This window comes from Pelophylax lessonae (assembly GCF_965119305.1).
Source record: "Pelophylax lessonae genome assembly, chromosome: 2".
In the NCBI taxonomy this organism is placed as follows: domain Eukaryota; kingdom Metazoa; phylum Chordata; class Amphibia; order Anura; family Ranidae; genus Pelophylax; species Pelophylax lessonae.
The window spans coordinates 692,269,424-692,293,267 of record NC_138769.1 but is presented as its reverse complement, the minus strand read 5'-3'; the positions used below and the strand labels follow the sequence as shown (position 1 = coordinate 692,293,267).

The 23,844-nt window shown below is 43.8% G+C and overlaps 1 protein-coding gene across 3 annotated transcripts in view; it reads right to left on the bottom strand.

The window, feature by feature from the left end:
• The window catches only part of NOX4 (NADPH oxidase 4), a 428,396-nt gene that overhangs the window by 315,456 nt on the left and 89,096 nt on the right, over window positions 1–23,844 (bottom strand). For all 3 annotated transcript variants that reach the window (XM_082244521.1, XM_082244522.1, XM_082244523.1), the window contains one exon: window positions 21,615–21,642. In XM_082244521.1, coding sequence (XP_082100647.1) covers window positions 21,615–21,642 — 28 coding nt within the window. The remainder of the gene's footprint in view (window positions 1–21,614; window positions 21,643–23,844) is intronic.

Below are 23,844 nucleotides of genomic sequence, written 5' to 3'. Positions count from 1 at the left end.
AGCATTGATTGCTCCTTCTGCTTATCAGGGGAGCCTGATCTGTTAGGTTGCCTATTACTTGTTTCCAGGTGTGATTCACTGGGTCTGAGGGAGTGTGCCCACTGTATCCAATAAGGAAGCTTGTTGGACAGTGGAGGAAACCCAGTCAGTGACACATTGCATTTTGTGGGAGTCTCAGTGGGTGGACACTCTTGCAGTGCATCCTGGGATTGCTCATAAAAGTCGGGGGGACATGTGACAGGGCGTCTTTTGCGGGAAGCAGAGTCCCAGGAGGAGGCTGGTGGCTTGTCTCTCCTCCTGAAGCAAGAGGAAGGGGGTCTTAGGCAATCGGCCTAGTTAACCAGGTGTGGAGCTGAGCTGCAGAGGATCCAGTGAGACTGACAGTGAAACTGCTGGCAGAATCTTCTGGGAAAAACAGAGTCCGTGAGTACCAGGGGACTTGCCAAAGGGTCTGCCAAGGAAGGGGGGCCACTCCAGTTAAGTCAGAGGATCAAGGGGCCAGCTCACACAGAGTGTCAGAGTAAAGGGGGTGCCGTTTAGAACCCTGAAGAGCAGGGACAAAGTGAGTGCCAAGTAGGACCCTGAATACACAGTACAGTACAGTTCATCTAATTCTTCTTCACTGCAGTATCAAGGTGAAGCAGCGGCCTTGCAGCGTTATATAGAAGTCCCAGCAATTGTGCATAATTTATATAATTGGAGTATCCCACTCATCCCTTCTCCTATCCAATTTCTCAAATAAATCAACAAAAACCAAAACCCCTAGACTGTTTTCTGTGTTAATGTGTAAAATATGCAAAGTGCCTCTTCCCCCGATTTCCCTGACAAGATCGATGGCACAACTAATAAGCCCATCCACCACATGCCGAGGTTTTAGATATAATCCTGGACTCTAAACGATCTTTTCCACCCCACGTTCAATCACTTTGCAAATCTTGCCGTCTCAACCTCTGCAAAATCTTCAAAATATGCCCCTCCCTAACCAATGACACCACAAATCTCCTACTCCACTCCCTGGTCATCCCTTGCCTCGACTACTGCAACTCCCTCCCCATTGGCTTACCTTTACAAAGGCTATTCCCCCCCCCCTATTTATTTATATTTTTTACAAATAATGGCGGCGATCTGTGAATTTTTGCGGGACTGTGACATTGCGGCAGACAGACCGGACCCCTAACTGACATTTTTGACACTTTTGGGGGGACCAGTGACATCACTACAGTAATCAGTGCTACAAATATGCACTGTTACTGTAATAATGACACTGGCAGGGAAGGGGTTAACACTGTGGGTGATCAATGGGTTAAATGTGAGCCTAGGGGAGTGATTCTAACTGTGCGAGGGCGTGGCTTATGGAATGGCCATAGAGACCTGAGTTCCTACATAGAAGGATCACAGGAGCTCTGTGATCATTCCAGAGAGAAGAACGGTCAGCTGTTGTAAACACAGCGGGGAGTGATCGTGGGTGTCAGGCGGCAATATGAGTCTCCGCTGCCGAGTGGGGGCGGGAGTGCACCGGCGCGTTCTCGCCCCCTAGCTGCCAGCGCGCGACCGACGTAGCCCTACCTCAGTTCGCGCTTGAGCTCTGCCCTGTCGCAGTATATATGCGGTGGGCAGTCCGGAACCGGTTAAGGAGGAGTGGACTCCCTCCAGGCAAACCCACTGTCAATCTATCCATTACTATATACAGTATGTGCTCCTACTATGGAGGTTCTCATAATTTATAGAGTTAGGACTGCAAATAATACTGGGGAGCCTTGTTGCTGCTTTTGCAGCTTATGCATGTATTTACAAATGTGTGCAAACTAAACCCCTGTGAACTGTTAGGATCATTCCGTTTGTTGGGAGCTGGTTGGTAAGTTGAGCTGAGAATTTTTATTTGTTAAAGGTTTCATCATCTCCCCTCTTTTCTCAAGACTATACAAGTATAACTAAAAGATAGAGCGAAGAGAAATGAAAACACCTGCCAGGTTTTTATTGCTGTCTGTGCCGCCATTAGGGAGATTCATGCTCTCTATTTGTCCTGTTTACTGTTATTACCAAGAGTCACAGTGAAAGAAAATCCCACATTTTGGGTTGTAGCCAGATCAGGAAAAAGAGGAGAAATCTTCCAATACAGACACTAGTTCTGGTGACCCTGGTGACAACCAGGGATTCCATCACTTTGGAGGCATTTCCTCTCACTTCCTGTTTTGGTTATGGTACAAGAAGCAAAGGGAAATCTCCTCAATGGGACACAGATGACAGATATAAAAATGAGGGGGGTTATAACCCTTCCTTACTCTATCCAAAATAAAAAAGTTTTGCATTTAGTTTCAACTTTAACCTTCCTAACGGTATTCCCGAGTGAGGCTCGGGGTTAAATTTCAGAGCCAAAAGCGGTAGCCCCGAGCCACACTCGGGGTACCGCTAAGAAGATCGCTGGATCCTTAAATCAGGGTTACTTACCTTGTCACCGGGATCCAGCGATGTATCTCGGCGGTGTGTGGCAGCGGATCTTCCTCCCAATCCTCTCCGTGCCCCGGCTTCCATCTCCTGCGACTTGACGTTCGCAGGGGGGTGGAACCGGCGGCAAATTCAAATGTAAAACACACCAAACACACTGATACAATGCAAAATAAAAAAAATCACATTAGTTTTCTCCCCAGTGCCCTTTCCTGCAGTTTTACTGTACTTTTTATGTATGTATATATATATATATATATATATACATACATACATACATACTTTAACTTATTTATAGTTTTTTATTATATTATAATTTATGATTTTGTGTTTCAAACTTTATCATACCCGAGATGTTATAAAGAAGAACGCACAGTAAAAAAAAAAATCATATGTAAATAGTTGGTTTGGGCTGCTCATTCTTAAGAATTACATGCAAAATAATGGTACCGCTTTCAGCACCTAAAATCCGAAAGAATCATTCCGCCAGGGAGGTTAAAGTAATAGTAAAGTCATTTTTGTTTCTATTAAAATACCAAACATGGTATACTTATCTGCTCTGTGCATTGGATTTTGCACAGGGAAGCTCAGATCCTCCTCTTTGCAGGTCACTGGCTGGAGCTCTTGGCCCCTCCCTCCTGTTGAGTGCCCCCACAGCAAGCAGCTTGCTACGGGGGCACCTGAACCGGTGGAATAACCCTTTAATATGATCCCATATTCAGATAAAAATGCTAGTTTCCTTTTAAATTTGTCCCCCCTTCCCATTTCAGATGTTTATGGAATGTGTGTATCCCTAAGTGCCTTATTAATGTCAATGCATGAAATAACAAACCCGGTAAAAGCCAAATTATTTCTAATGGAAAAATCAGCAGTTGCATTTATTAAGCGAATGCCCCAAAGCCACGATGGAACATTTCAATTTAGGTTCATTGTTGAGCTGTCTCAAGTCTGTTTATTCTTTCTGCGTCCTTCTTAAATCTTAGAAAGCAGGTCACCTGGCTGTGTGCAATTACCCTACAGACCCAGATTTCCTTGTCATCTTGAGTAGTAAGATTATTCTTCAGCCACATACAGCTACAGAGCTGACCTTGATATAAAGTCAGCTCTTTACATCTGCAGAATTTAAATCACATCTGGAGCAAAGCTACGCACTGTTGCTAGGATATACGTGCCATGGTGCCTCGTCTGTGTTTGCTGGATGCGTGCTTCATAGCAGTTTTATTAGTAGACATATGGCATTAGTATTCCGAGGGAGTACAGTCAGATACTGCTAGGTAAGAATAAAATGACACCTCTCTTATTACATGGAGGACCATGCGCACTAGTTTAACAGGATGCTAGACATCTAGGAGGTCTGTGATAAATCTTTTTAAGACACAAAGACCAGAACGCTCACGTTCCACAAGTGTCCCTTTTTAAAACACAAAGACCAGAAAGCAAATGTGCCACAAGTGTCCCCTGCTCCACCTCTTCAGCCAGGTCAATCCATTCAGTATATATTTAAAGGGTTATTCTAAATCATTTTGTAGAGCAGTCAAGGGGCCGAGTAATTTATCATGGTGCAGTGTATAGAAACCGAGCTTCCTTTATATTGTAGGCCAACCACGGATTTTTCAAAGTCTGGCCAAAAAAAAAGTACCTTTCTAAGCGATCAAGGTCATCCTCTTTCACTAATCCACACATTTGCAGTGAGATCTCCATCCCTACAAAGAGTGGAGCTCAGAGCACACTGTTGGGATCTCAGGATGGTGAAGAGCGCCCTGCATATGTGCAGAATTATGGATGAAAGAGAGTTTCCTGTGCATTGCAAATTTGTGGATGATGGAGAGCACCCTGAACGTATGCAGATATGTGGATGAAGGAGAGCACTCTGACTGTGTGCCAATTTGTGAATGAAGGAGAGTGCCCCGAGCATGTGCAGATTTGTCATTGAAGGAGAGCGCCCTGTGCATGTGCTGATTTGTGAATGAAGGAGAGCGCCCTGAGCGTTCGCAGATTTGTGAATGAAGGAGAGCGCCCTGAGCTTGTGCAGATTTGTGAATGAAGGAGAGCGCCCTGAGCGTTCGCAGATTTGTGAATGAAGGAGAGCGCCCTGAGCTTGTGCAGATTTGTGAACGAAGGAGAGCACCCTGAGCGTGCGCAAATTTGTGAAAGAAAGAAAGTGCCCTGAGTGTGTGCAGACTTGTGGATGAAGGAGAGTGTCCTGTACATGTGTTGATTTGTGAATGAAGGAGAACGGCTTAAACGTATGCAGATTCAAGGATGAAGGAGAGCACCCTGAACATATATCGATTTGTGAATGAAGGAGAGTGCCCTGAGCGAGTGCAGATTTGTGAATGAAGGAGAGCGCCCTATGCATGTGCCAATTTGTGAATGAAGGAGAGCGCCCCCCTGCATGTGCTGATTTGTGAATGAAGGAGAGCGCCCTATGCATGCGCCGATTTGTGAATGAAGGAGAGCGCACTGAGCATGTGCAGATTTGTGAATGAAGGAGAGCGCCCTGAGCATGTGCAGATTTGTGAATGAAGGAGAGCGCCCCTACGCATGTGCTGATTTGTGAATGAAGGAGAGCGCCCTGAGCGTGCGCAATTTTGTGAATGAAAGAAAATGCCCTGAGCATATGCAGACTTGTAGATGAAGGAGAGTGTCCTGTGCATGTGTCGATTTGTGAATGAAGGAGAGCACCCTAAACGTATGCAGATTCAAGGATGAAGGAGAGCACCCTGAACATATATCAATTTGTGGATGAAGGAGAGTGCCCTAAGCGTGTGCAGATTTGTGAATGAAGGAAAGCGCCCTAAGCAGGGGCGTAACTACAGGGGTTGCAGGGGTTGCAATCGCTACCGGGCCCCATGCTCCAGGGGGCCCGGTAGCAAACCAGTGGGTGAACTTCTAGGATCTCAAAGGTCACACTTGCGACCGGGCCCTGGCATTTCACCACTGTGGGGAGGCCCCAAGATTGCAGGAAGGGGGCCCACTGCAGAACTTGTGAAAGGATCCTGATGCGGGACCATAATAAAAGGCCATGCAATGAGATTAAAGAGCCCCAGGATTAGTGGGAAGAGCCCCGGGCTTGAAGGGAAGGGCCCCGGCCAGGGGTCTGGGGGGCCCTTCATGGTTTCTTGCATCGGGGCCCTGAAGGTTCTAGTTACGCCTCTGGCCCTAAGCATGTGCCGATTTGTGAATAAAGGAGAGTGCACTGAGCATGTGCAGATTTGTGAATGAAGGAGAGCGCCCTGAGCATGTGCAGATTTGTGAATGAAGGAGAGCGCCCTATGCATGTGCTGATTTGTGAATGAAGGAGAGCGCCCTGAGCGTGCGCAATTTTGTGAATGAAAGAAAATGCCCTGAGCATATGCAGACTTGTAGATGAAGGAGAGTGTCCTGTGCATGTGTCGATTTGTGAATGAAGGAGAGCACCCTAAACGTATGCAGATTCAAGGATGAAGGAGAGCACCCTGAACATATATCAATTTGTGGATGAAGGAGAGTGCCCTAAGCGTGTGCAGATTTGTGAATGAAGGAAAGCGCCCTAAGCAGGGGCGTAACTACAGGGGTTGCAGGGGTTGCAATCGCTACCGGGCCCCATGCTCCAGGGGGCCCGGTAGCAAACCAGTGGGTGAACTTCTAGGATCTCAAAGGTCACACTTGCGACCGGGCCCTGGCATTTCACCACTGTGGGGAGGCCCAAGATTGCAGGAAGGGGGCCCACTGCAGAACTTGTGAAAGGATCCTGATGCGGGACCATAATAAAAGGCCATGCAATGAGATTAAAGAGCCCCAGGATTAGTGGGAAGAGCCCCGGGCTTGAAGGGAAGGGCCCCGGCCAGGGGTCTGGGGGGCCCTTCATGGTTTCTTGCATCGGGGCCCTGAAGGTTCTAGTTACGCCTCTGGCCCTAAGCATGTGCCGATTTGTGAATAAAGGAGAGTGCACTGAGCATGTGCAGATTTGTGAATGAAGGAGAGCGCCCTGAGCATGTGCAGATTTGTGAATGAAGGAGAGCGCCCTATGCATGTGCTGATTTGTGAATGAAGGAGAGCACCCTGGGCTTGTGCAGATTTATGCATGAAGGAGAGCGCCCCTATGCATGTGCTGATTTATAAATGAAGGAGAGCGCCCTGAGAATGTGCAGATTTGTGAATAAAGGAAAGCACCCTGAGCGTGTGCAGATTTGTGAATGAAGGAGAGCACCCTGGGCTTGTGCAGATTTATGCATGAAGGAGAGCGCCCCTATGCATGTGCTGATTGATAAATGAAGGAGAGCGCCCTGAGAATGTGCAGATTTGTGAATGAAGGAGAGCGCCCTGAGCATGTGCAGATTTGTGAATGAAGGAGAGCGCCCTGAGCATGTGCTGATTTGTGAATGAAGGAGAGCACCTTGGGCTTGTGCAGATTTGTGCATGAAGGAGAGCGCCCCTATGCATGTGCTGATTTATAAATGAAGGAGAGCGCCCTGAGAATGTGCAGATTTGAGAATAAAGGAAAGCACCCTGAGCGTGTGCAGATTTGGGGGTGAAGGAGAGCATCCTGTGCATGTGTCAATTTGTGAATGAAGGAGAGCGCCCTGAACGTATGCAGATTTAAGGGTGAAGGAGAGCACTCTGAGCATACGTAGATTTGTGGATGAAGGAGAGCACCCTGTGCATGTGACGATTTGTAAATGAAAGAGAGCACCCTAAACATACGTAGATTTGTGGATGAAGGAGAGCACTTTGAGCGTGTGCAGATTTGTGGAGGAGCAATACAGCAGCTCCATATTTACTCCTGTGATGATGGGGTGCATTCTACATAGCATATATTCTAGTTTATATGCAGGTAGGTGCGAATCACTCAGAATCACTCAGAAAGCCAACTTGGTCCAGCATTGAGAAAACCCCAGTTGGCCTACAGAAGAAGCTCAATTTCTCTACACAGCACCACTATTTGTAAACTACTGGGGTCCCTTGACTGCACAGCAAATGTTATTATAAAGGTGAACTAACTCATTAATTATGTGTGCTGCCAATTTAGGCAAAACTTAAGTCGGCTGAATGAGGAGAGGGTTTTGCCATCATGTCCAAACTTGCATATTATGGCACAGTACCGTTTTGGCAGGTCTAGGCTTGCTGTTGCCATTCCTCCACCGCTGCCATCTTCTCTGCCCCTTTTACCAGGTCCCTTATCACCCTCCTTCAGTCATTGAGCAGTAAACGATGCAACTCCTGTGTAAGAGCACTTGAGTTACAACGCCCTAACACCTAGCTACAATCTATTCATGTATAATTGATGTTTCTTTTTCTGACGTAGCACTGCAGCCTTGAGGACTGCCAGATTTCACACTTGCGTGTCCCCCTGAGTAACCATTAGCAACCTTAATATGCACAGTCTCTCACTTTCCATCTTTGGCTCGTCCAATAATCAGTCCAGGGGTATGTAGTTGTTTTTGGGTTTTATTATAAATTAGGGTTGGGAGAAGGGAATAGTGGGATACTCTGAATTAACTATGCACAATATTAGAGGACTTCTATCTCTTGGTACAGCCAGGCTGTTGATCCACCTTGCCACTGAGGTGAATTTAGGTTTAAGTCTCTTTCCTAAGATGACTTGATGAACTAAGATTATCTTCAGGACACTCTCCTCAGTATCCTCTTTCTTGACTGGCGACACTGACTATCCTACACGTGGGGTGGCCCCCCATCAGGTCAGGCCCCTTGACACAAGCCCCTGTACTCACGATACTGTTTTTCTAGGGTCTCCAGTGTCTCCCCTCCAGTCAGCTCTCCCGGACCTCTGGGTTCAGCTCCATTCCCCTGGCCCTCAGGACAACCTCCTGAGACCACGTGCCACTGCTACAGAGGAGGAGGCAGCCACCACCCTCCCTCTGGGACTCTGCTCTCCAGCCAAAGACCCCACTGCACATGTGTTTCTGGCTTTTATACAGTATCCCAGAATGCACCGAGGCAACCTGCCCCTGCCAATCACCAGGACTATACCAAAGTCTATGCAACCATTTATCAGGTTTCCTCCCACTGTCCAACATGCCTCCCTATTGGTCCAGTGTGAAACACTCTCTAGACATAATGAATCGCATACTGAGCACAATGAGCAGACTACACTAACAGATCCTGCTCTCTAATAAGCAGAAAGCAATATAGATTTGCCCGCTGCTCCTCTGATAGGCAGACGGAGCCAAAAACTATACTCTCTCACTAGCACCTACCTAGGAGGGTGCTACACTGACCTCTGCAAGAAAAAAAATGACAGCTGTTAGCTACAAGTTGCCATTGATCCTGTAGTAAATGTTTTTGTGCTTCTCAAAAATATCCATATTTTTAAGGTGATGCTGCCATCACCCCATTTAATGTAATGCAGATAATTCAAATTTATTTCCCTCTCATTTAATATTTATTTGTCTTTATAAATGTCATTACCTCTATTTTATTATTACCTCTATATGTATCTTATGGTGTGAGTACCTGTGCTTGTGGTAAAAATAAATAAATAAATAAATCAATAAATAATTATGTAATAAATAAATAAGCTGCAGCTGAAAAAATAGGGGGATATCCCTTTAAAGTGCAAGTGAATAAAGTGTCAGCACTGCTCAAATGTGCATTGTGTATCCATATACTAATAAATTAAACCAATAATTCTTGTGCAATAAATATCATACAATTAAATCAATAATTCATCAATAATAATAAATTACTAAAAATATTAAATAAATAGTCCATTAATAATTGTATGTATATATACCTCTATTTTATCGTCTTTTAAAAAATGTATCAAAAATATATAGTAGCAGTGGTTGGTCATATTCAACTAGACATGTTCTGCAAAGTTAAAGTAGAATTCCAGGATAAACTTGACTGACCCATCCGGTCACATGATTCGGCTCCCCTGTGTCAGCCAGGGGAGAGGAATGAGCACCAACAATGGATGCACCTTGGGAGCCTATGGGTGACGTCACTGCTCCCAGGCTATTCAGTCATTGTCGAGTGCTCACTCCACTAGCCTGCAGCCAGCACTGGCTGACACAGGGAAGATTACGTGATTGGAGCAGAGCGGCCTGAAAATAAGTACAGTACAGTCAGCATAGGTGTTAGGAGAGGGAGGGAGCATTTTTATGTTTAGTTAGTTTCAGTGCTTTTTTTCAGCGGGAACGCGGGGGAACGCAGTTCCGGAACCTCCAGTCTGAATGTATGCAATGGCAAAGTGGTGCTGGGGCCAATGGGGTGAGCTGAAGGGCCTATTGATGCTGGCTGCTGGGGGATCTATTGTAGCTGGGGTGAATCTATTGTTGCTGGCAGGCATTTTGTTGTGGGTGAGGCTTTTTTTGCAAGTGGAGGATTTATTGTTGCTTGGGGGAACTATTGTTGCTGGGGGGCTATTGTTGTTAGGGAGGGGCGTGCTATTGTTGCAGCGGAGGATTTATTGGGGAGGGGGGGAGATTGTTGCAGGGGAGGATTTATTGTTGCTGGGGGGCTATTGTTGTTGGGGGTCTATTGTTGATTGCAAGAGATCTATTTTACTGTTTTTTCTATTGTTGCAGGGGAAAATGTATTGCTGCTGGGGGGATCTATTGTTGGGGGGGTCTATTGTTGCTGATTCCAGGGGATCTATCTTACTGCTTTTCTAATTATTGATAAATTCTATACAAATTACCTAGAACCACAACATGATACTTGGTTCTGTATTCTCTAAAAGGGGGGGGTTCTGGGAGGTGGGCAGAGGGTAGAACCAAAGGACAGCGCTCGGAGGTGGGTAGGGAGTGGAGACAAGGGGTGACTCAGAAGAAGGGAGTACCTGCACCTATTCTCGGAGAAAAAAGCCCTGGTTAGTTTTACTGTATCTTGGAATGTCTTCATGATTACAGGACAAGTGCAGGTGGTTGTGACCATCTACTACTATATATACCATGACCTGGATAAATGAAAACCTTCATAGACGTATCAAATGAAAAAGGGCAGTTGACTTTGGATTGGTGGTTATGAACAGCACAGACAGTTTTGTGTTCCAGTTTTCATATGTCAGTTTCCAGTTTCTTCCCAATGGCAGCAGATGGCTTCTTTGTAATGTCCCTGCTGTTTAAGAACAGAATCCAGCGGACATGCGAACCACTAATAACCAGTTAATAAGGAGATGTCTGACACATCCCCAGTAGCAGCCAGCAGCGAGATAATACACAGCATGATTTTATCTTTCCTGTGATTCGCGTGTTTGTCTCTAAGCAGAAGCCATAAAAGTGTGTCAGAAACTCGGCATCAATATACACCAGTGCCTTATTCCCTCCTTGCACACTGTAGTATAAAGACTCCCCTGACTTGTGCAGCTGCTGGTTGAAGGGAATTAAAATAAAATTGGATTCTGATGCCAGGAGGTGGGTGATAGAACTTAATTATAGCAATGAAACGAATTCTAGCTCCAATAAGTCTATAAATGTTATAGATCTGAAGAGTCTATTTCTCAAAATGAAATTGCAGCCAATGGATGATTCCAGATGTTCCCGGGTGAGCCAATGCCCATTCTCGTAGTTACCTTGAACTTTCTTTGTTCTTCCATAACTATAAATAAAACCGCTCGTTCTTACAGTAAAATAGAATCAAACCCAGGAAGTAACGAAGTGAGCTGTTTCTGCAAACAACTGTTCAATTTTCATCTGTATGAGCCCTTATGGAACAGTGCACACATCATAGGAAACCTTGTAGGGCCTAGTTGACAGTGAGAGACCTTCCATATAAAGTCCAGATGTTCATATATACAGTAAAGTGAAAGGGGAAACATCACACACATCTTGAGATCGTAGATCCCACTCATAACACTGGGAGCTTCCAGGGTTCCACTTTCAGCCAGTGCACTCAAGTCATGCCCTAGGCCACATGCATCAAATTCCACGTGCCATTTGTTATGACTCTCGCACCTCTCCTGCAGCTGTGACACCCCCCTCATGGAGCCGTGGAGAGATTGATTCTCTAGCCCTTTATTTTAACAGTCGGCAGGACAAAGGAGGACAGCACTCCTCCTAAAGATCCTGTCCCTCACTGAGCAGCCTCAGAAACCTCTTGTGTCTGCCTCCCCTGGTCTCAGCATTCAACAGACTCCTCCTCCATACCCTGCTCTTTCTGCTTCCCAGTTCCACCTTCAGCTTCTTCCCAGCAGCAGCACAAGGTTGGGGGGGGGGGGTTGCACTGTGATGTTTACTGTAATGTAAGGGTGGGTGGTGGACTCTTGACTTCTGATGGTGGGGGGGCTTAAGACATCTGATGTAAGGGTTGGGGGTGGGGTGCTATGGACATCTAGAGCAGATACAACCGGCCCTTTAAAGGCAACTAGAATGCAGATGTTGCCCGCAATGAAATTGAGTTTGACTCCCCTGCCCTAGGCTTTCTGATTGGGGGGCATTTAAAAATCCAATACATTCCTCTCCAGACACAAAGCAACCTTTATCTCTGGGTCTCAAAGCGCAAACCCATAGTCTTCACAAATTTTTCTCCAGGATCCCATCCTCTCCTTGTGGAGAAAATGGAGGCTCACACATCTAAATGCTTAGTAACTGTACAAACAACTTCTCCCGTAGGGCTTGCTGTATGATAATTTGTTGGGCCTCCTTTGATTACCGGCACATAGTCACTTAGGGTACAGTTTACACATCCCTCCTTACTCCCGATGGCTCGTCACTCAATAAACAGTCCAGGGGTAATGTTTTTTTTATGTTTATTTTGGAACTTGGTTGGTAGAAGGGAATAGTGGGATACTCCAACTGTAACTATTCACAATGGATAAGGACAACTCTCACTTGGCTTCACCAGGTTGCTTGTGGAAGCAGATGCACTGCTTAATCCATACTCCCACAAGTATGGAAAGAGTTAAGTCTCCTTGCTCTCTCCAGCAAAAGGCTAGGTGAACTATATTCTCTTCAGGATACTCACTAGCATCCCCTTTACTGACACCCATCCAATGACTATTCTAGCTGCAGGGGTAGCCCCCCTTAGGTCAGGCCCCTTGACACAGATCTGTATTCACTATACTGCAGAGTCAGATCCTCCAGTGTCTCCCCTTCCAGTCAGCTTCACAGGACATCTGGATTTAGTTCCTCTCTAGCTCTCTCTAGACCCTAAGGTCATCTACCTGAGGCCACATGGCACCTCTACAGAGGAGGAAGCAGCCGCCCCCTTCCTCCGGGACTCCACTATCCAGCCGAAAGACCCCGAGCATATGTACTCCTGCCATTTATACAGTATCCCAGCATGCAATGAGGCACTTTCCTCTGCCAAATCACCAGGGCTTTATCCAACACCTGTGCACTCATTTGTCAGGTTTCCTTCCACTGTCCAATATGCCTCCCTATTGGACCAATGTGAAACACTCTGCAGACAGAATGGGTTGCACCTGAGCACACGGAGCAGACCTCACTAACAGATCCTGCTCTCTGGTAGGCAGAGAACAATATAGATTTACCTGCAGTCCCTCTGGTAAGCAGACAGGATTCAAAACTATACTTTCTCTCTCTAGCACCTACTTAGGGGGGTTCTACACAACATTTTGATTAGCAAACAACAATTTTGAGTCATTTCATTTTTCTCAGACTGTTGCAGCACCTTCACTCCTTAGTAACATTAGGCCTTTTTCTTCCTGAACTGAAGATCAAAGAACAGAACCTAGGTTACTTTACAATACTTTGGGAAATAGAAGCAGTTCCTATTGACTCTTGTGACTTAGCTTACCTATGACAAAGGGTATGCTCTACATTATAGGTTTCTTATTTCTGGCAGCCAAACTTTGTGAATCTAGAGGGGTTTGTTGAGAACCCATGGTAGCGGCGACCGCAAACCTCATCCCTTCAGTGTTGTGTTTTGTGAAACTACAGGTGCAAACATGAACTCTAGAACTTGTATAATCACACAGGTTCATGTATTTCTCCTCTACAGTGACATGTGTGTGAAATAAGGGTAACAATATATTTTATGTATTAGAAGACCTGCATTGCTTAGACAGCAGGGGAACCTTCAGAGGATCCTCCTAGTCTCTAGCCAGCCCCCTGGACTGGTGGGACAGGGGAAGCCTCCCCTCTTGCCAGGGGCAGACTGGGAACTTTCAGCCCAGGGGGCAAGTACAAACCAGAGGCCCATGGTGCAGTGACTCGGCCCCCCTCCCACTCCCCCTCTCCCTCTTCCCGTCACCCTCCTGACCCTCATTCCAAGCTGAAGCCCTGCTCCAGATACTCTCTACTTACCGCCTGAATCTGGATTCCTGACCTGGCCAGCAGGGGTTGTTTGGGTAGAGCTGGGACAGCTCGGTAGGGGCTTGCCGGGGGAGAAGAGTCTTCAGTGGGGCATGGAACCGGCCTCTGCTCAGACACAGTTTACGCCATCTTCACCAGGAATCATTTAGGCATGTCTGTGGCAGAAGCAGTGCAGCCTTTTTACAGGGCATCAGAGCGGCCCAGGGGGCAATTGCCCCCCTGCCCCCTGGCCCAGCCCTCCCCTGCCTCTTGCCCTGACTAATAATGCAGCTCCCCTTATAGATAGTAGTATCAAATAGGTGGATTTTTAGTAAATGGTTATTGACCACAAGTTTTTTTTCCCCTATCATGTCTAGAAATACAGTCATCATCTTTAGGTTTATTTATACATTATCACAAAATTCTAAACTGGACCTAGACCAGTAAAACAAGACAATGTTCTATCTAAGGCTTCATGCACACTGTACGTTTTACAGCTGCTTTTAGGGGCATCTGTTTTTTTTTTTTCCTGCCTCTAAACTCCTCTGCATGTTAGTCTATGTGTCCAGTTAAGTGGCAGGGGCTTTTGGAGGCAGGAAAAAAAAAACCTGCCAGTGCGTGCAGATGCAGCATAGTTTGGGCAGAAAAAGCACTTGACGCTACTAAAAGCTGCTAAACGCGCCTAAGACTCATTTAGTGCTTGAGAATTACCGGTAATTAATTTCAATGGCCAGAATAAATTCTTTATTCTGGCGAATGAAATGAATTAATGCCCTTTTTTTTTTTTTTTCCTTTTTTTCTTTCTTTTTTTTCCCTCTTTCTTTTTTATTTATATGTTTTTATTAAATTTGTTTCGATAAAAAAAAAAAAATGAATTAACGCCCAAGAGCTTGACGTGTGTAAAAGCTCCTAAAAGCTTGTAAAAGCTTTAGGCACTCTTTCAAATGTCAGGCATTTATTTAGCAAAAATGCTGATGGCTTCTAGGAGAAATAAATAAATGTCCTGGGTGCATAAGGCCTAATAGAGGTGATCATAGCATAGGGCAGTTGCTTTGGACACCAAAACTTGTGCCAGCAGGGAAGGAGCGTGAATAGAGATGATGATGGTGAGGGCTTAGCTGTTGACTATTGATAAAAAGTCAACATTTGCATTCAATGAACAGCACTCTATAGGCCACACACTTTGAGAGAAGAAGAGATGTGTTTGAATCAGCTGATAGAACAGAGTTTGGGTACCATTATGGTCACATGCTTGCTAAAAGAAATGGCTTGTGAAAGACTTCATCCTCTATTTTTAAATAAGCATGATATTTTATATCTATTCAGACTTTCCTAAATTGTCCCTTCACCCTTTAGAGGTACTTTAGGCTACTGGACTCCCTCCTTCCTTTAATGTAAAATGCCATTTTTTTATGGTTAGCTTACTTTTTTTCTTTTCATTTTTCACTTTGGCAAGAATGATACGTCAAGTTCCCATGCTAACCTTATCACATATCCCATGAGGCTACAGGAGCAGGGACACTCAGTGGCCATGGGCAGAGCTACCACCTGTCATTGGGAGGCGGCTGCCTGAACCCAAAGGAGGCAGCCAGTTTCTGGTGACTGAGGAGGACCAAGATGGCAGAGCAGGAACTGGGCTGTGGCACCTTTTCAATAGATCATAACAGGACAATGCTGCATCCACTGGGCAGGTGAGTATCTGGATTGATGACAACCCAACATAACAGGTTAGATGTAAGTGTACTGTATGAATGGGCAAAAAAAAAAATAATATTCAGTGCATTCCTGCAATATGTGCCCCTTTCCCAGTGTTTTGTCTCTTTATAAATGCTGCAAGTACCTCGTTTGACTCGCAATATTATCTCATCCAATGAATGGGAGTTGGAGAGATTACAACAAGAGATTGTGGAATTAAAGAAATACATTTTATTGTTTGAAAATCTTGATGTAAAGTGAGATGGATAAAATGGAGGTGGAAGTTATAGCTGGCAAAAAAAGAGAAGTTGTTAGGAGATAAACTGGACTATGAATCGAATAGTGTATGTGTGGAAAAAGTCACAACCACCCAGGAACAGTCATAGTTTCTGGGTCAGACTCCTCACCTGGATTGAGTGAGAATGCTCCACAAATGTCAAATCCCTATTTAAATGTAGAGCAGAGTACTTCTACCAACAAGAAAAAGAAAAGAAATATAGGAAGGTTAGACGGGGTGGAATAAAAAGATGAAGGGGGAAGTGGAAAGGTCAGATATCCACTGAGGGTACAACCTCGCAAGTGTTAAATTGTTTGCTGAATTTGTCTTAAAGGAAATTGACTGAGGATGATTTGTCTTTATTATCTAATGCAGTTAATATTTCACTTTATTTGATACAATTTTGAATTTAAACATTTGCACGCAGTTTGACAATCCAGAAGCATTATTACTATGACTCCAATAGTGATGTGCGTGGGGTTTCCCAATTTGAGAGCAACAATCTGGGTTTGAAGGGACTGAGTTTTGGTGAACAGTGTTGTTTTCGTGATCCTGAGGATTTAGCTTTGGAATCGAATGTAGGGGAGGAAGAACCCCCTGTGTCGGTACTCTCAGCTCCCTTTAAACTCAGATCAGATTTTTACCCAATGAATTCCAGAGGGAATGATCAATTTCAAAAGTTAGTGGAGCGTGATCTTACCAGGCTGAGTAAACAGGAATGTAGCTCACTAAGCATTAAGCAAGGACCCTTAAATCATTATAAAGAACTCAGCAGCTTGGTGGTGGTTCAAGATTCGGATGTATAAAAAAAGGAGCTATGAGACAGCTATTGGATAGTACCACCTATCTGAGGCTAAGGGAGAACCCCACCGCCAAGTTTAAAACAACACTGGTATCTTTAGTGCAAAAAGTAGTGAGTCTTGGCATTTTTTTTCCAAACAGGAGGGTGAAATGCTAGTTCCTCAAATCCCTGTCATTCCCACCTTTTTGTTCATGTACCCAAGACCCACAAGGGTAGGCAGACCCATTGTCTCTGGCATTGAGATGCTAAATTAAATAATTGGACAGTGGGTTGATTACCAGCTGCAATCTCTTGCTAGTGGACTTACGAGTTATTTACTAGACACCAAACTTTTTTTGCAGATCTGCCAGAACATGGAGTGGACGGATGGACACTTGTGGATTACATGCAATGTCTCCAGTCTCTATTCTTTATGTTTTGGGTTTAAGGGCAATATCTTTCTTTCTGGACTGTTATAGTGGGTAGTGGTACCCAGAAACACTAAGGAGTACATCATGGAATGCTTGAGGTACCTTCTAACACACAATTTCTTTCTTTCTTTCAATGGGGTTTTCTATCTCCAGAAATGCAGGGCAGCCATGGGCACCTGTTTTTCACCCTCTCACCAACCTATATATGGGCTGGTAGGAGAGGGACTGCATTTTTGGGGTAGAATCCTCTATCGGCAGCATATCAAGTTCCTTTGTCACTATATACAGTAGATGACCTGTTTGTCCAGCACAACTAGAGAGCTTTAAGGGGCTCCTAACATATTTGAATGAGAATTATTTGGTAGCTCTACCCATGGCCACTCAGTGTCCTTGCTCCTGTTGCCAGCTTTTGCAGATCTGACAGAACATGCAGTGGGATGGATGGAGACTTTTGAATTACATGCAATGTCTCCAGTCTCTATGCGTCCGGTTTAGGGGCAGTATCTTTCTTTCTGGACTGCAATAGTGAGTACCGATAAATACATAAGGAGAATGTCATGGAATGCTTGGAGTACCTTCTAACATAAATTTTCTTTTCTTTCAATGGGGTTTTCTATCTCCAGAAATGTAGGGCAGCCATGGGCACCTGCTGTTTTTCACCCTCTCTCAGCAACCTATATACGTGTTGGTGAGAGAGGAACCACATATTTGGGGTAGAAACCCCTATTGGCAGTGTATCAAGTTCTTTCGTCGCTATATAGATGACTTGTTGATAATTTATTCAGCACAATTAGAGAGCTTTAAGTGGCTCTTAACATATTTGAATGAGATTTATTTGAACTTAAAATTTACTGGATAGGTCAGCACCAAATCAATCTGCTTTCTGGATGTCACCCTTTGAGGAATATCATTCTTAGAGCAGATTCAGGTCATCCCAGTCACTCCATTAGAGGGATACCCATGTGTAAATTTTTAAGACTATGTAGGATTTGTAGAAATTAAGAAAATTAAAAAAAAATTGAAATTTGTAGAAATTAAGAAAACTAAGATAATGACAATTGGTCCAATCACTCCTTGGCAAATAGAAGGAGAAGAAATGTAAACAATGACAGATTTTATCTTCCTAGGCTCCAAGATCACGGCAGACGGTGACTGCAGCCATGGAATTAAGTGACACTTGCTTCTTGGGAGGAAAGCCATGGCAAACCAAGACAACATTATAAAAAGCAGAGGCATTGCCCTACCGACAAAGTGCCGTATAGTCAAAGCTATGGTATTCCCAGTAGTAACCTATGGCTGTGAAAGTTGGACCGTAAGGAAGGCTGAACGCCAAAGAGATGATGCTTTTGAACTATGGTATTGGGGAAGACTCTTGAAAGTCCCTTGGACGACAGAAGAACAAAGCAGTCAATCCTGAAGGAAATCAACCCTAAATAATCACTGGAAGCACAGATCCTGAAGCTGAAACTCGAATACTTTGGCAGACTAGTGAAGAGAGGACTCATTAGAAATGACACTGATGCTGGGAAACACAGAAGGAAAAAGGAGAAGAGGACGACAGAAAACAAGATGAATAGATAGCATCATCAAAACAATGAACATGAAGTTAGGCAAGCTCCAGGAGGCAGTGGAAGACAGAAAAGTCTGACGCGCTATGGTTCATGAAGTCACGAAGAGTCTGACACGACTAAATGACTCAACAACAACAACAAGGATTTGTAGTGACAATAGAGAATTTGATAGAGAGGCTACCCTAAACTACCAAGGTTTTGTAGAGCGAGGTTGTTTAAAACAGACACTAGACAGTGCTGTCAGTATAGGCAGAAATAAAGAGAGAGAGGTGAGCTATTGAAAGATGGGATCTAGGGGTTAGCATGCAGAAGCACTGCTTTCTATGGCTTATAGCCTTGAGTTTAATAGGGTAGGAAATATTGTGAGGCTTACCTCCTGGTTTTATATAACAATCCTGTTTATGCCCGTACTTTATCGGAGGGCATTGGGATGGTCTAGCGACATGCACCATCCCTGGCAAATCAACTATTGCCAAGACATTTCTTCTATAGGAAAAGACAGGTAGGAATTTGGCTGCAGTTTAAAGCCAAATTTAGGTGTGGAGAGAGTGGCTGCCCGTGTTGTCCCTGCATCCTTATGGGGATAACTTTACATTCACTGGCAAAAGGTACACTTTAGGGGACCTTTTTGATTGGTAACACAAGAACTGTTATTTATTTGATTACGTGTAGTATATGGCACATACGATATGCAAAGAGGACAACGAGGAGGCTGAAAGATCGCCTTGACGATCATTTATTCAGAAGAAACATGCCACAAATGTGGCAAAACATTTTAATCATCTGCATGGAGGGAGGTGATCTTTCAACCATACGCGTACAAGCCATTGACAAGGCTGTTTGCCCAAAAAGAGTGGAGACACATTCAAGCTATTATGTAAACTTGAGGTCTATTGGATCTTTTCTATGCAGACGCGCATTCTCAACAGTTTAAATTTTGAGCAGGAGCTCACTCATTTTTATGAATGAGCGACCCTGTTTTTTTTTCATGTTATTGTAAACATTGAGAAATTGTTTTGAATTAAAATATATTTTTTCGTTTATTAACCTGTTGGGCAGCGTGTCATTCAGAATTGCATATTTCTCTTTTATCGTGGCAGATATGGTTACGACAAATTTGTGTTCATCCTATTAGGTTTGATCACATTGTTCATTTTTAAGTATGATTTTGTGTAATTTTGAATTGTAACAATGTTACCTGTTTGTTTTTTTTTTTGGAAGAGGAGATAATCAGGTTTATGTGTCTTCAGCCAGTCCCGGTTGGATTTGGGGTATATATTGGACCTAGTAATCTCTCTTGGATTACTAGGTCCAATTGAAGACCAAGCTTTTTCTGGCACTTTTTGTTTACATGTAACAATCTGTTTTTTTTTTCTTTTTTACTTAGAACCTCCAAACATTATATATTTTTTTGAAGGCAGAGGCCCTAGAGAATAAGGTGGGTTTTACGCAGCCGTTCTTCAAATGCAATTGTTTTGGAAAAAATATACTTTTTTGAATTTTAATGCAAAAAAAAAAACACAATACATAACCCATTTCCGTGTAAAATATAAAAGATGATGTTATGCCAAGTAAATAGATATCAAACATGTCACGCTTTAAAATCGCGCATGCCCAAGCAACGGTGACAAACATGGTACATTTTTACTAGTCATAGGGAAAGCTTTAAAAGCCTTTACAGGTTACCACATATACAGGGGAGGTCTGGTGCTAGAATTACCGCCCATGATCTGATGTTTGCGATGATACCTCACATGTGTGGAATGATCACTGTTTGCGTGTGTGCAGGGCCAACGCGCACATTCGCCTTTGCATGTTTCAAAAATATAAATAGATAATTAAAAAAGAAAAAATAAAGTGCCCCCCGCACTTCATTTTTTCTTTTTTAATTATTTATTTATATTTTTTAAACTGTTGCTTTAAAAAAAAAACAAAAAAACATGTATCACTTTTATTGCGGTCACAAGGAATGTAAACATCCTTGTGACAGCAAAAGGCATGTGACTGGTACTTTTTATGGAGCGATCTGAGGTCTATAAGACCCCAAAACCCTCCTCGGCCCTTAAAAGCATTCAAAACACCAGGATCTGTGTTTTTGAATGCTTTTGATTTTAAAAAAAATGGCGCTGTTGACATCTGGGTAAACCAGAAGTGATGTCATGTCATCGCTTCCCGGTTACTATAGCAAACCACCAATCCCAGCTCTTGTAGTAAGCTGAATAGCTAGACACATATTGTCTTTCTAATTTAAATATCTTAGACTGGTTTACTTTAAAACATAAGGAAAAAATTTAATATATTGCATTACCAGTCCTTAGATGTGGTGGCTGAATTATTTTTCTTTTTCAGACCTTTTCCAATTTTTTTTTTTTACCCTGGTGATCCTGCCAGTAACACAGTTTCTGTTCTAGGCATTAGCAATGTTGTCACCCTAGGGCAGTGATGGCGAAACTTGGCACCCCAGATGTTTTGGAACTACATTTCCTATGATGCTCAACTTCACTGCAGAGTGCATAAGCATCATGGAAAATATAGTTCCAAAACATCTGGGGTGCCAAGGTTCGCCATCACTGCCCTAGGGCAACACTACAGAACACCCCCCTCAGCTCTTCTTAATAAGACAGAGGGGGTGTTTTGTAGTCCATCGAGAAAGCACAGGCACAAAGTACAGGAGGTTATGAGCTCACTGGATTTCTGGCAGAATCAGTGATATTTTTTTTTGCACTATAAGTGCAACAGATATAACAAAATGCTTTCAACTGTATGTATTTAACAGACCAAAAAAGATGTATAATAAGAGAAGTTTATTCTTAGACTTCACATACACTTTGGTCAGGTCACCGTTGTTCTCACTTTTCTGAAAGTGCTAGTTGCTTGGTTGTAATGCTGACCCTTTTGCATCATTATTTCGAGTCAATGACCTGGAACAAGCATAAAGGCATGACATCTGACTTTTCCTATCTGCATACTTATTCTGGGTTAGGGACCCAGTATTTAAGCTAAAGGGTCATCATTAAAGTCAGGCATTTTCCATTTTAAGAAAGGAGGTCAGCAAATGTTGCCCCATATTTCTATCATAGATTACTTAAAAGTTATACTGAGATGTACCTTTAAGAAGGTAAAGCTAAAACAATTCAGGCATATATAACATGTACACAATGGCAGGTTTTATTATCAGAACATCATCACGTATTCCCTATGCATGCCACTTACCAGTAGTGAAGATAATATTCCTAGGATCCTGTAAAAAAAAAAAAAAAAAACGTGTAATGAAACCACATGCTTGAAATTGCTTTGTGTCAGGAATCCAATCAGAGACTCCTTAAGCCGCCTAAATTTAATTATTAAGACACAGAAACACTGACAAGGCAAATAGTGACAAATGACATATTATTCTGCATGAATCTTCATTTATTCAGCACCCCGGTCCTCCATCTCCTGTCATCTCCAGGATAAAATATGTGACAAATATTGTTCCGTCATTTCTCTTGATAAATGTGCCTTGTGAAATGAATGTCCTCTTGTTTTCTTTGCATTGAACTCTAATCTCTACATAAAAGTCATTTTCCACTAAAGGGGCACATGCTTGATGCCATTAACACTTAAAAGGATTTCTATTTCCGGGCTCACACATTAAGGTGTTTGCTAGACATGTTTTTTGCCCTGCAAAGTGATAATCGGACGTGTGGTCATTTCTGTTAGCCTGGTTCAGTAGAACAGGAGTCTACAAACTTTCTAAACAAAGGGCCAGTATACTGTCCTTCATACTTTAGGGGGTCAAACTGTGGTTAGTGAGAGTAGAAAATATCTCAGGCTTGGTGGTCAGCGGAAAAAAAAAAAAAAAAATGACATAGCCCCTGTGGTCAATATGAGGAAGTATAGTGCCTCATCATTGGTGTCAGTGGAAGAAATAGTGCCCCATCACTAAAGTCAGTGGAAGGAACAGTGCCCCATCACTGGTGTCAGTGGAAGGAATATAGCCCCATCATTGGTGTCAGTGGAAGAAACAGTGCCCCATCACTGCTGTCAGTGGAAGGAATAGTACCCCATCATCCGCATCAGTTGCAGGAATAGTACCCCATCATTGGCATCAGTTGGAGAAATAGTAACCAATCATTGATAGCAGTGAGATGAACAGTGCCCCATCACTGGTAGCAGTGGAAGGAATAGTGCCTCATCATTGGTAGTAATGGGAGGATTAGTGTGCCATTTTTTGGTATCAGTGGAATGAATAGTGCTTCATCACTGGTATCAGTGGCAGGAACTTTGTCCCATTTTTGGTGTCAGTGGGAGGGATACTGCCTTGTATCAGTGGCAAGAATATTGACCTAAGGGCCTGGATAAGGGAATAGTGTCCCATTTTTTTGTTTCAGTGGGATGAATAGTGCCCCGTCACTGGTGTCAATGGGAGGAATAGTACCCCATCACTGGCATCAGTTGGAGAAATAGTAACCCGTCATTGGCAGCAGTGGGATGAATAGTGCCACACCACTGGTAGCAATGGAAGTAATAATGCCCCATAATTGGTATTAGTGAAAGGAATAGTGCCCCATCAGTGGGGTCAGTGGGAGGAATAGTACCCTATCATTAGCATCAATTGGAGAAATAGTGCCTCATCATTGGTCCCAGTGGAAGAAAAAATGCCCTATCATTGGTGTTGGTGGAAGGAATAGTGCCCCATCATTGGTATCAGTGGGAGGAATAGTGCCTCGTCATTGGCATCAGTGGGATGAATAGTGCCTCATCATTGGTATCAGTTGGAAGGAACAGTGCCCCATCACTGGTAGCAGTTGAAGGAATAGTGCCTCATCATTGGTAGTAATTAGGGTTGAGCGGACACCTAGATGTCCGTGTTCGACGGGTTCGGCCGAACTTTAAAAAAAAGTCCGGGTCCGTGTCCCGGACTTTTACCGAACATTTCCCGGACACCGAACCCCATTGAAGTCAATGGGGACCCGAACTTTAAGGCACTAAAATGGCTCTAAAACACCAAAGGAAAGGGCTAGAGTGCTGCAAATGGCAGCAAAACGTAATTAAGAGCATGGCAAGTGCTCTGCAAACAAATGTGGATAGGGAAATAACTTAAAACAACAAAAAAAAACAGAAAAATAAAACAATGTTCTTCTTCATCTCTGAAGGACGAGGCCCATATGGAGTAGGAGGGAGGTTGAGGTGGTGGTGGATGTGGCGGTGACATAGGCGTGCGCACAGGGTGTGCTGGGTGTGCCTGGGCACACCCTAATCACCTAGGGCACATAGCATTGCCAGTGAGGAGATGGGAAAGATCTCCCTGGGACCTGCTCTGCTCTATTTCTCCTTGCCTACAGGTACATGGCCCCGATACATTACTCTCCCTGCTGGCAAACACATGCATGTGTATTTCAACTTTGGGGTGCACACCTTAATGCAATAGGCTGCGCACACCTATGGGCGGTGTAGGTGG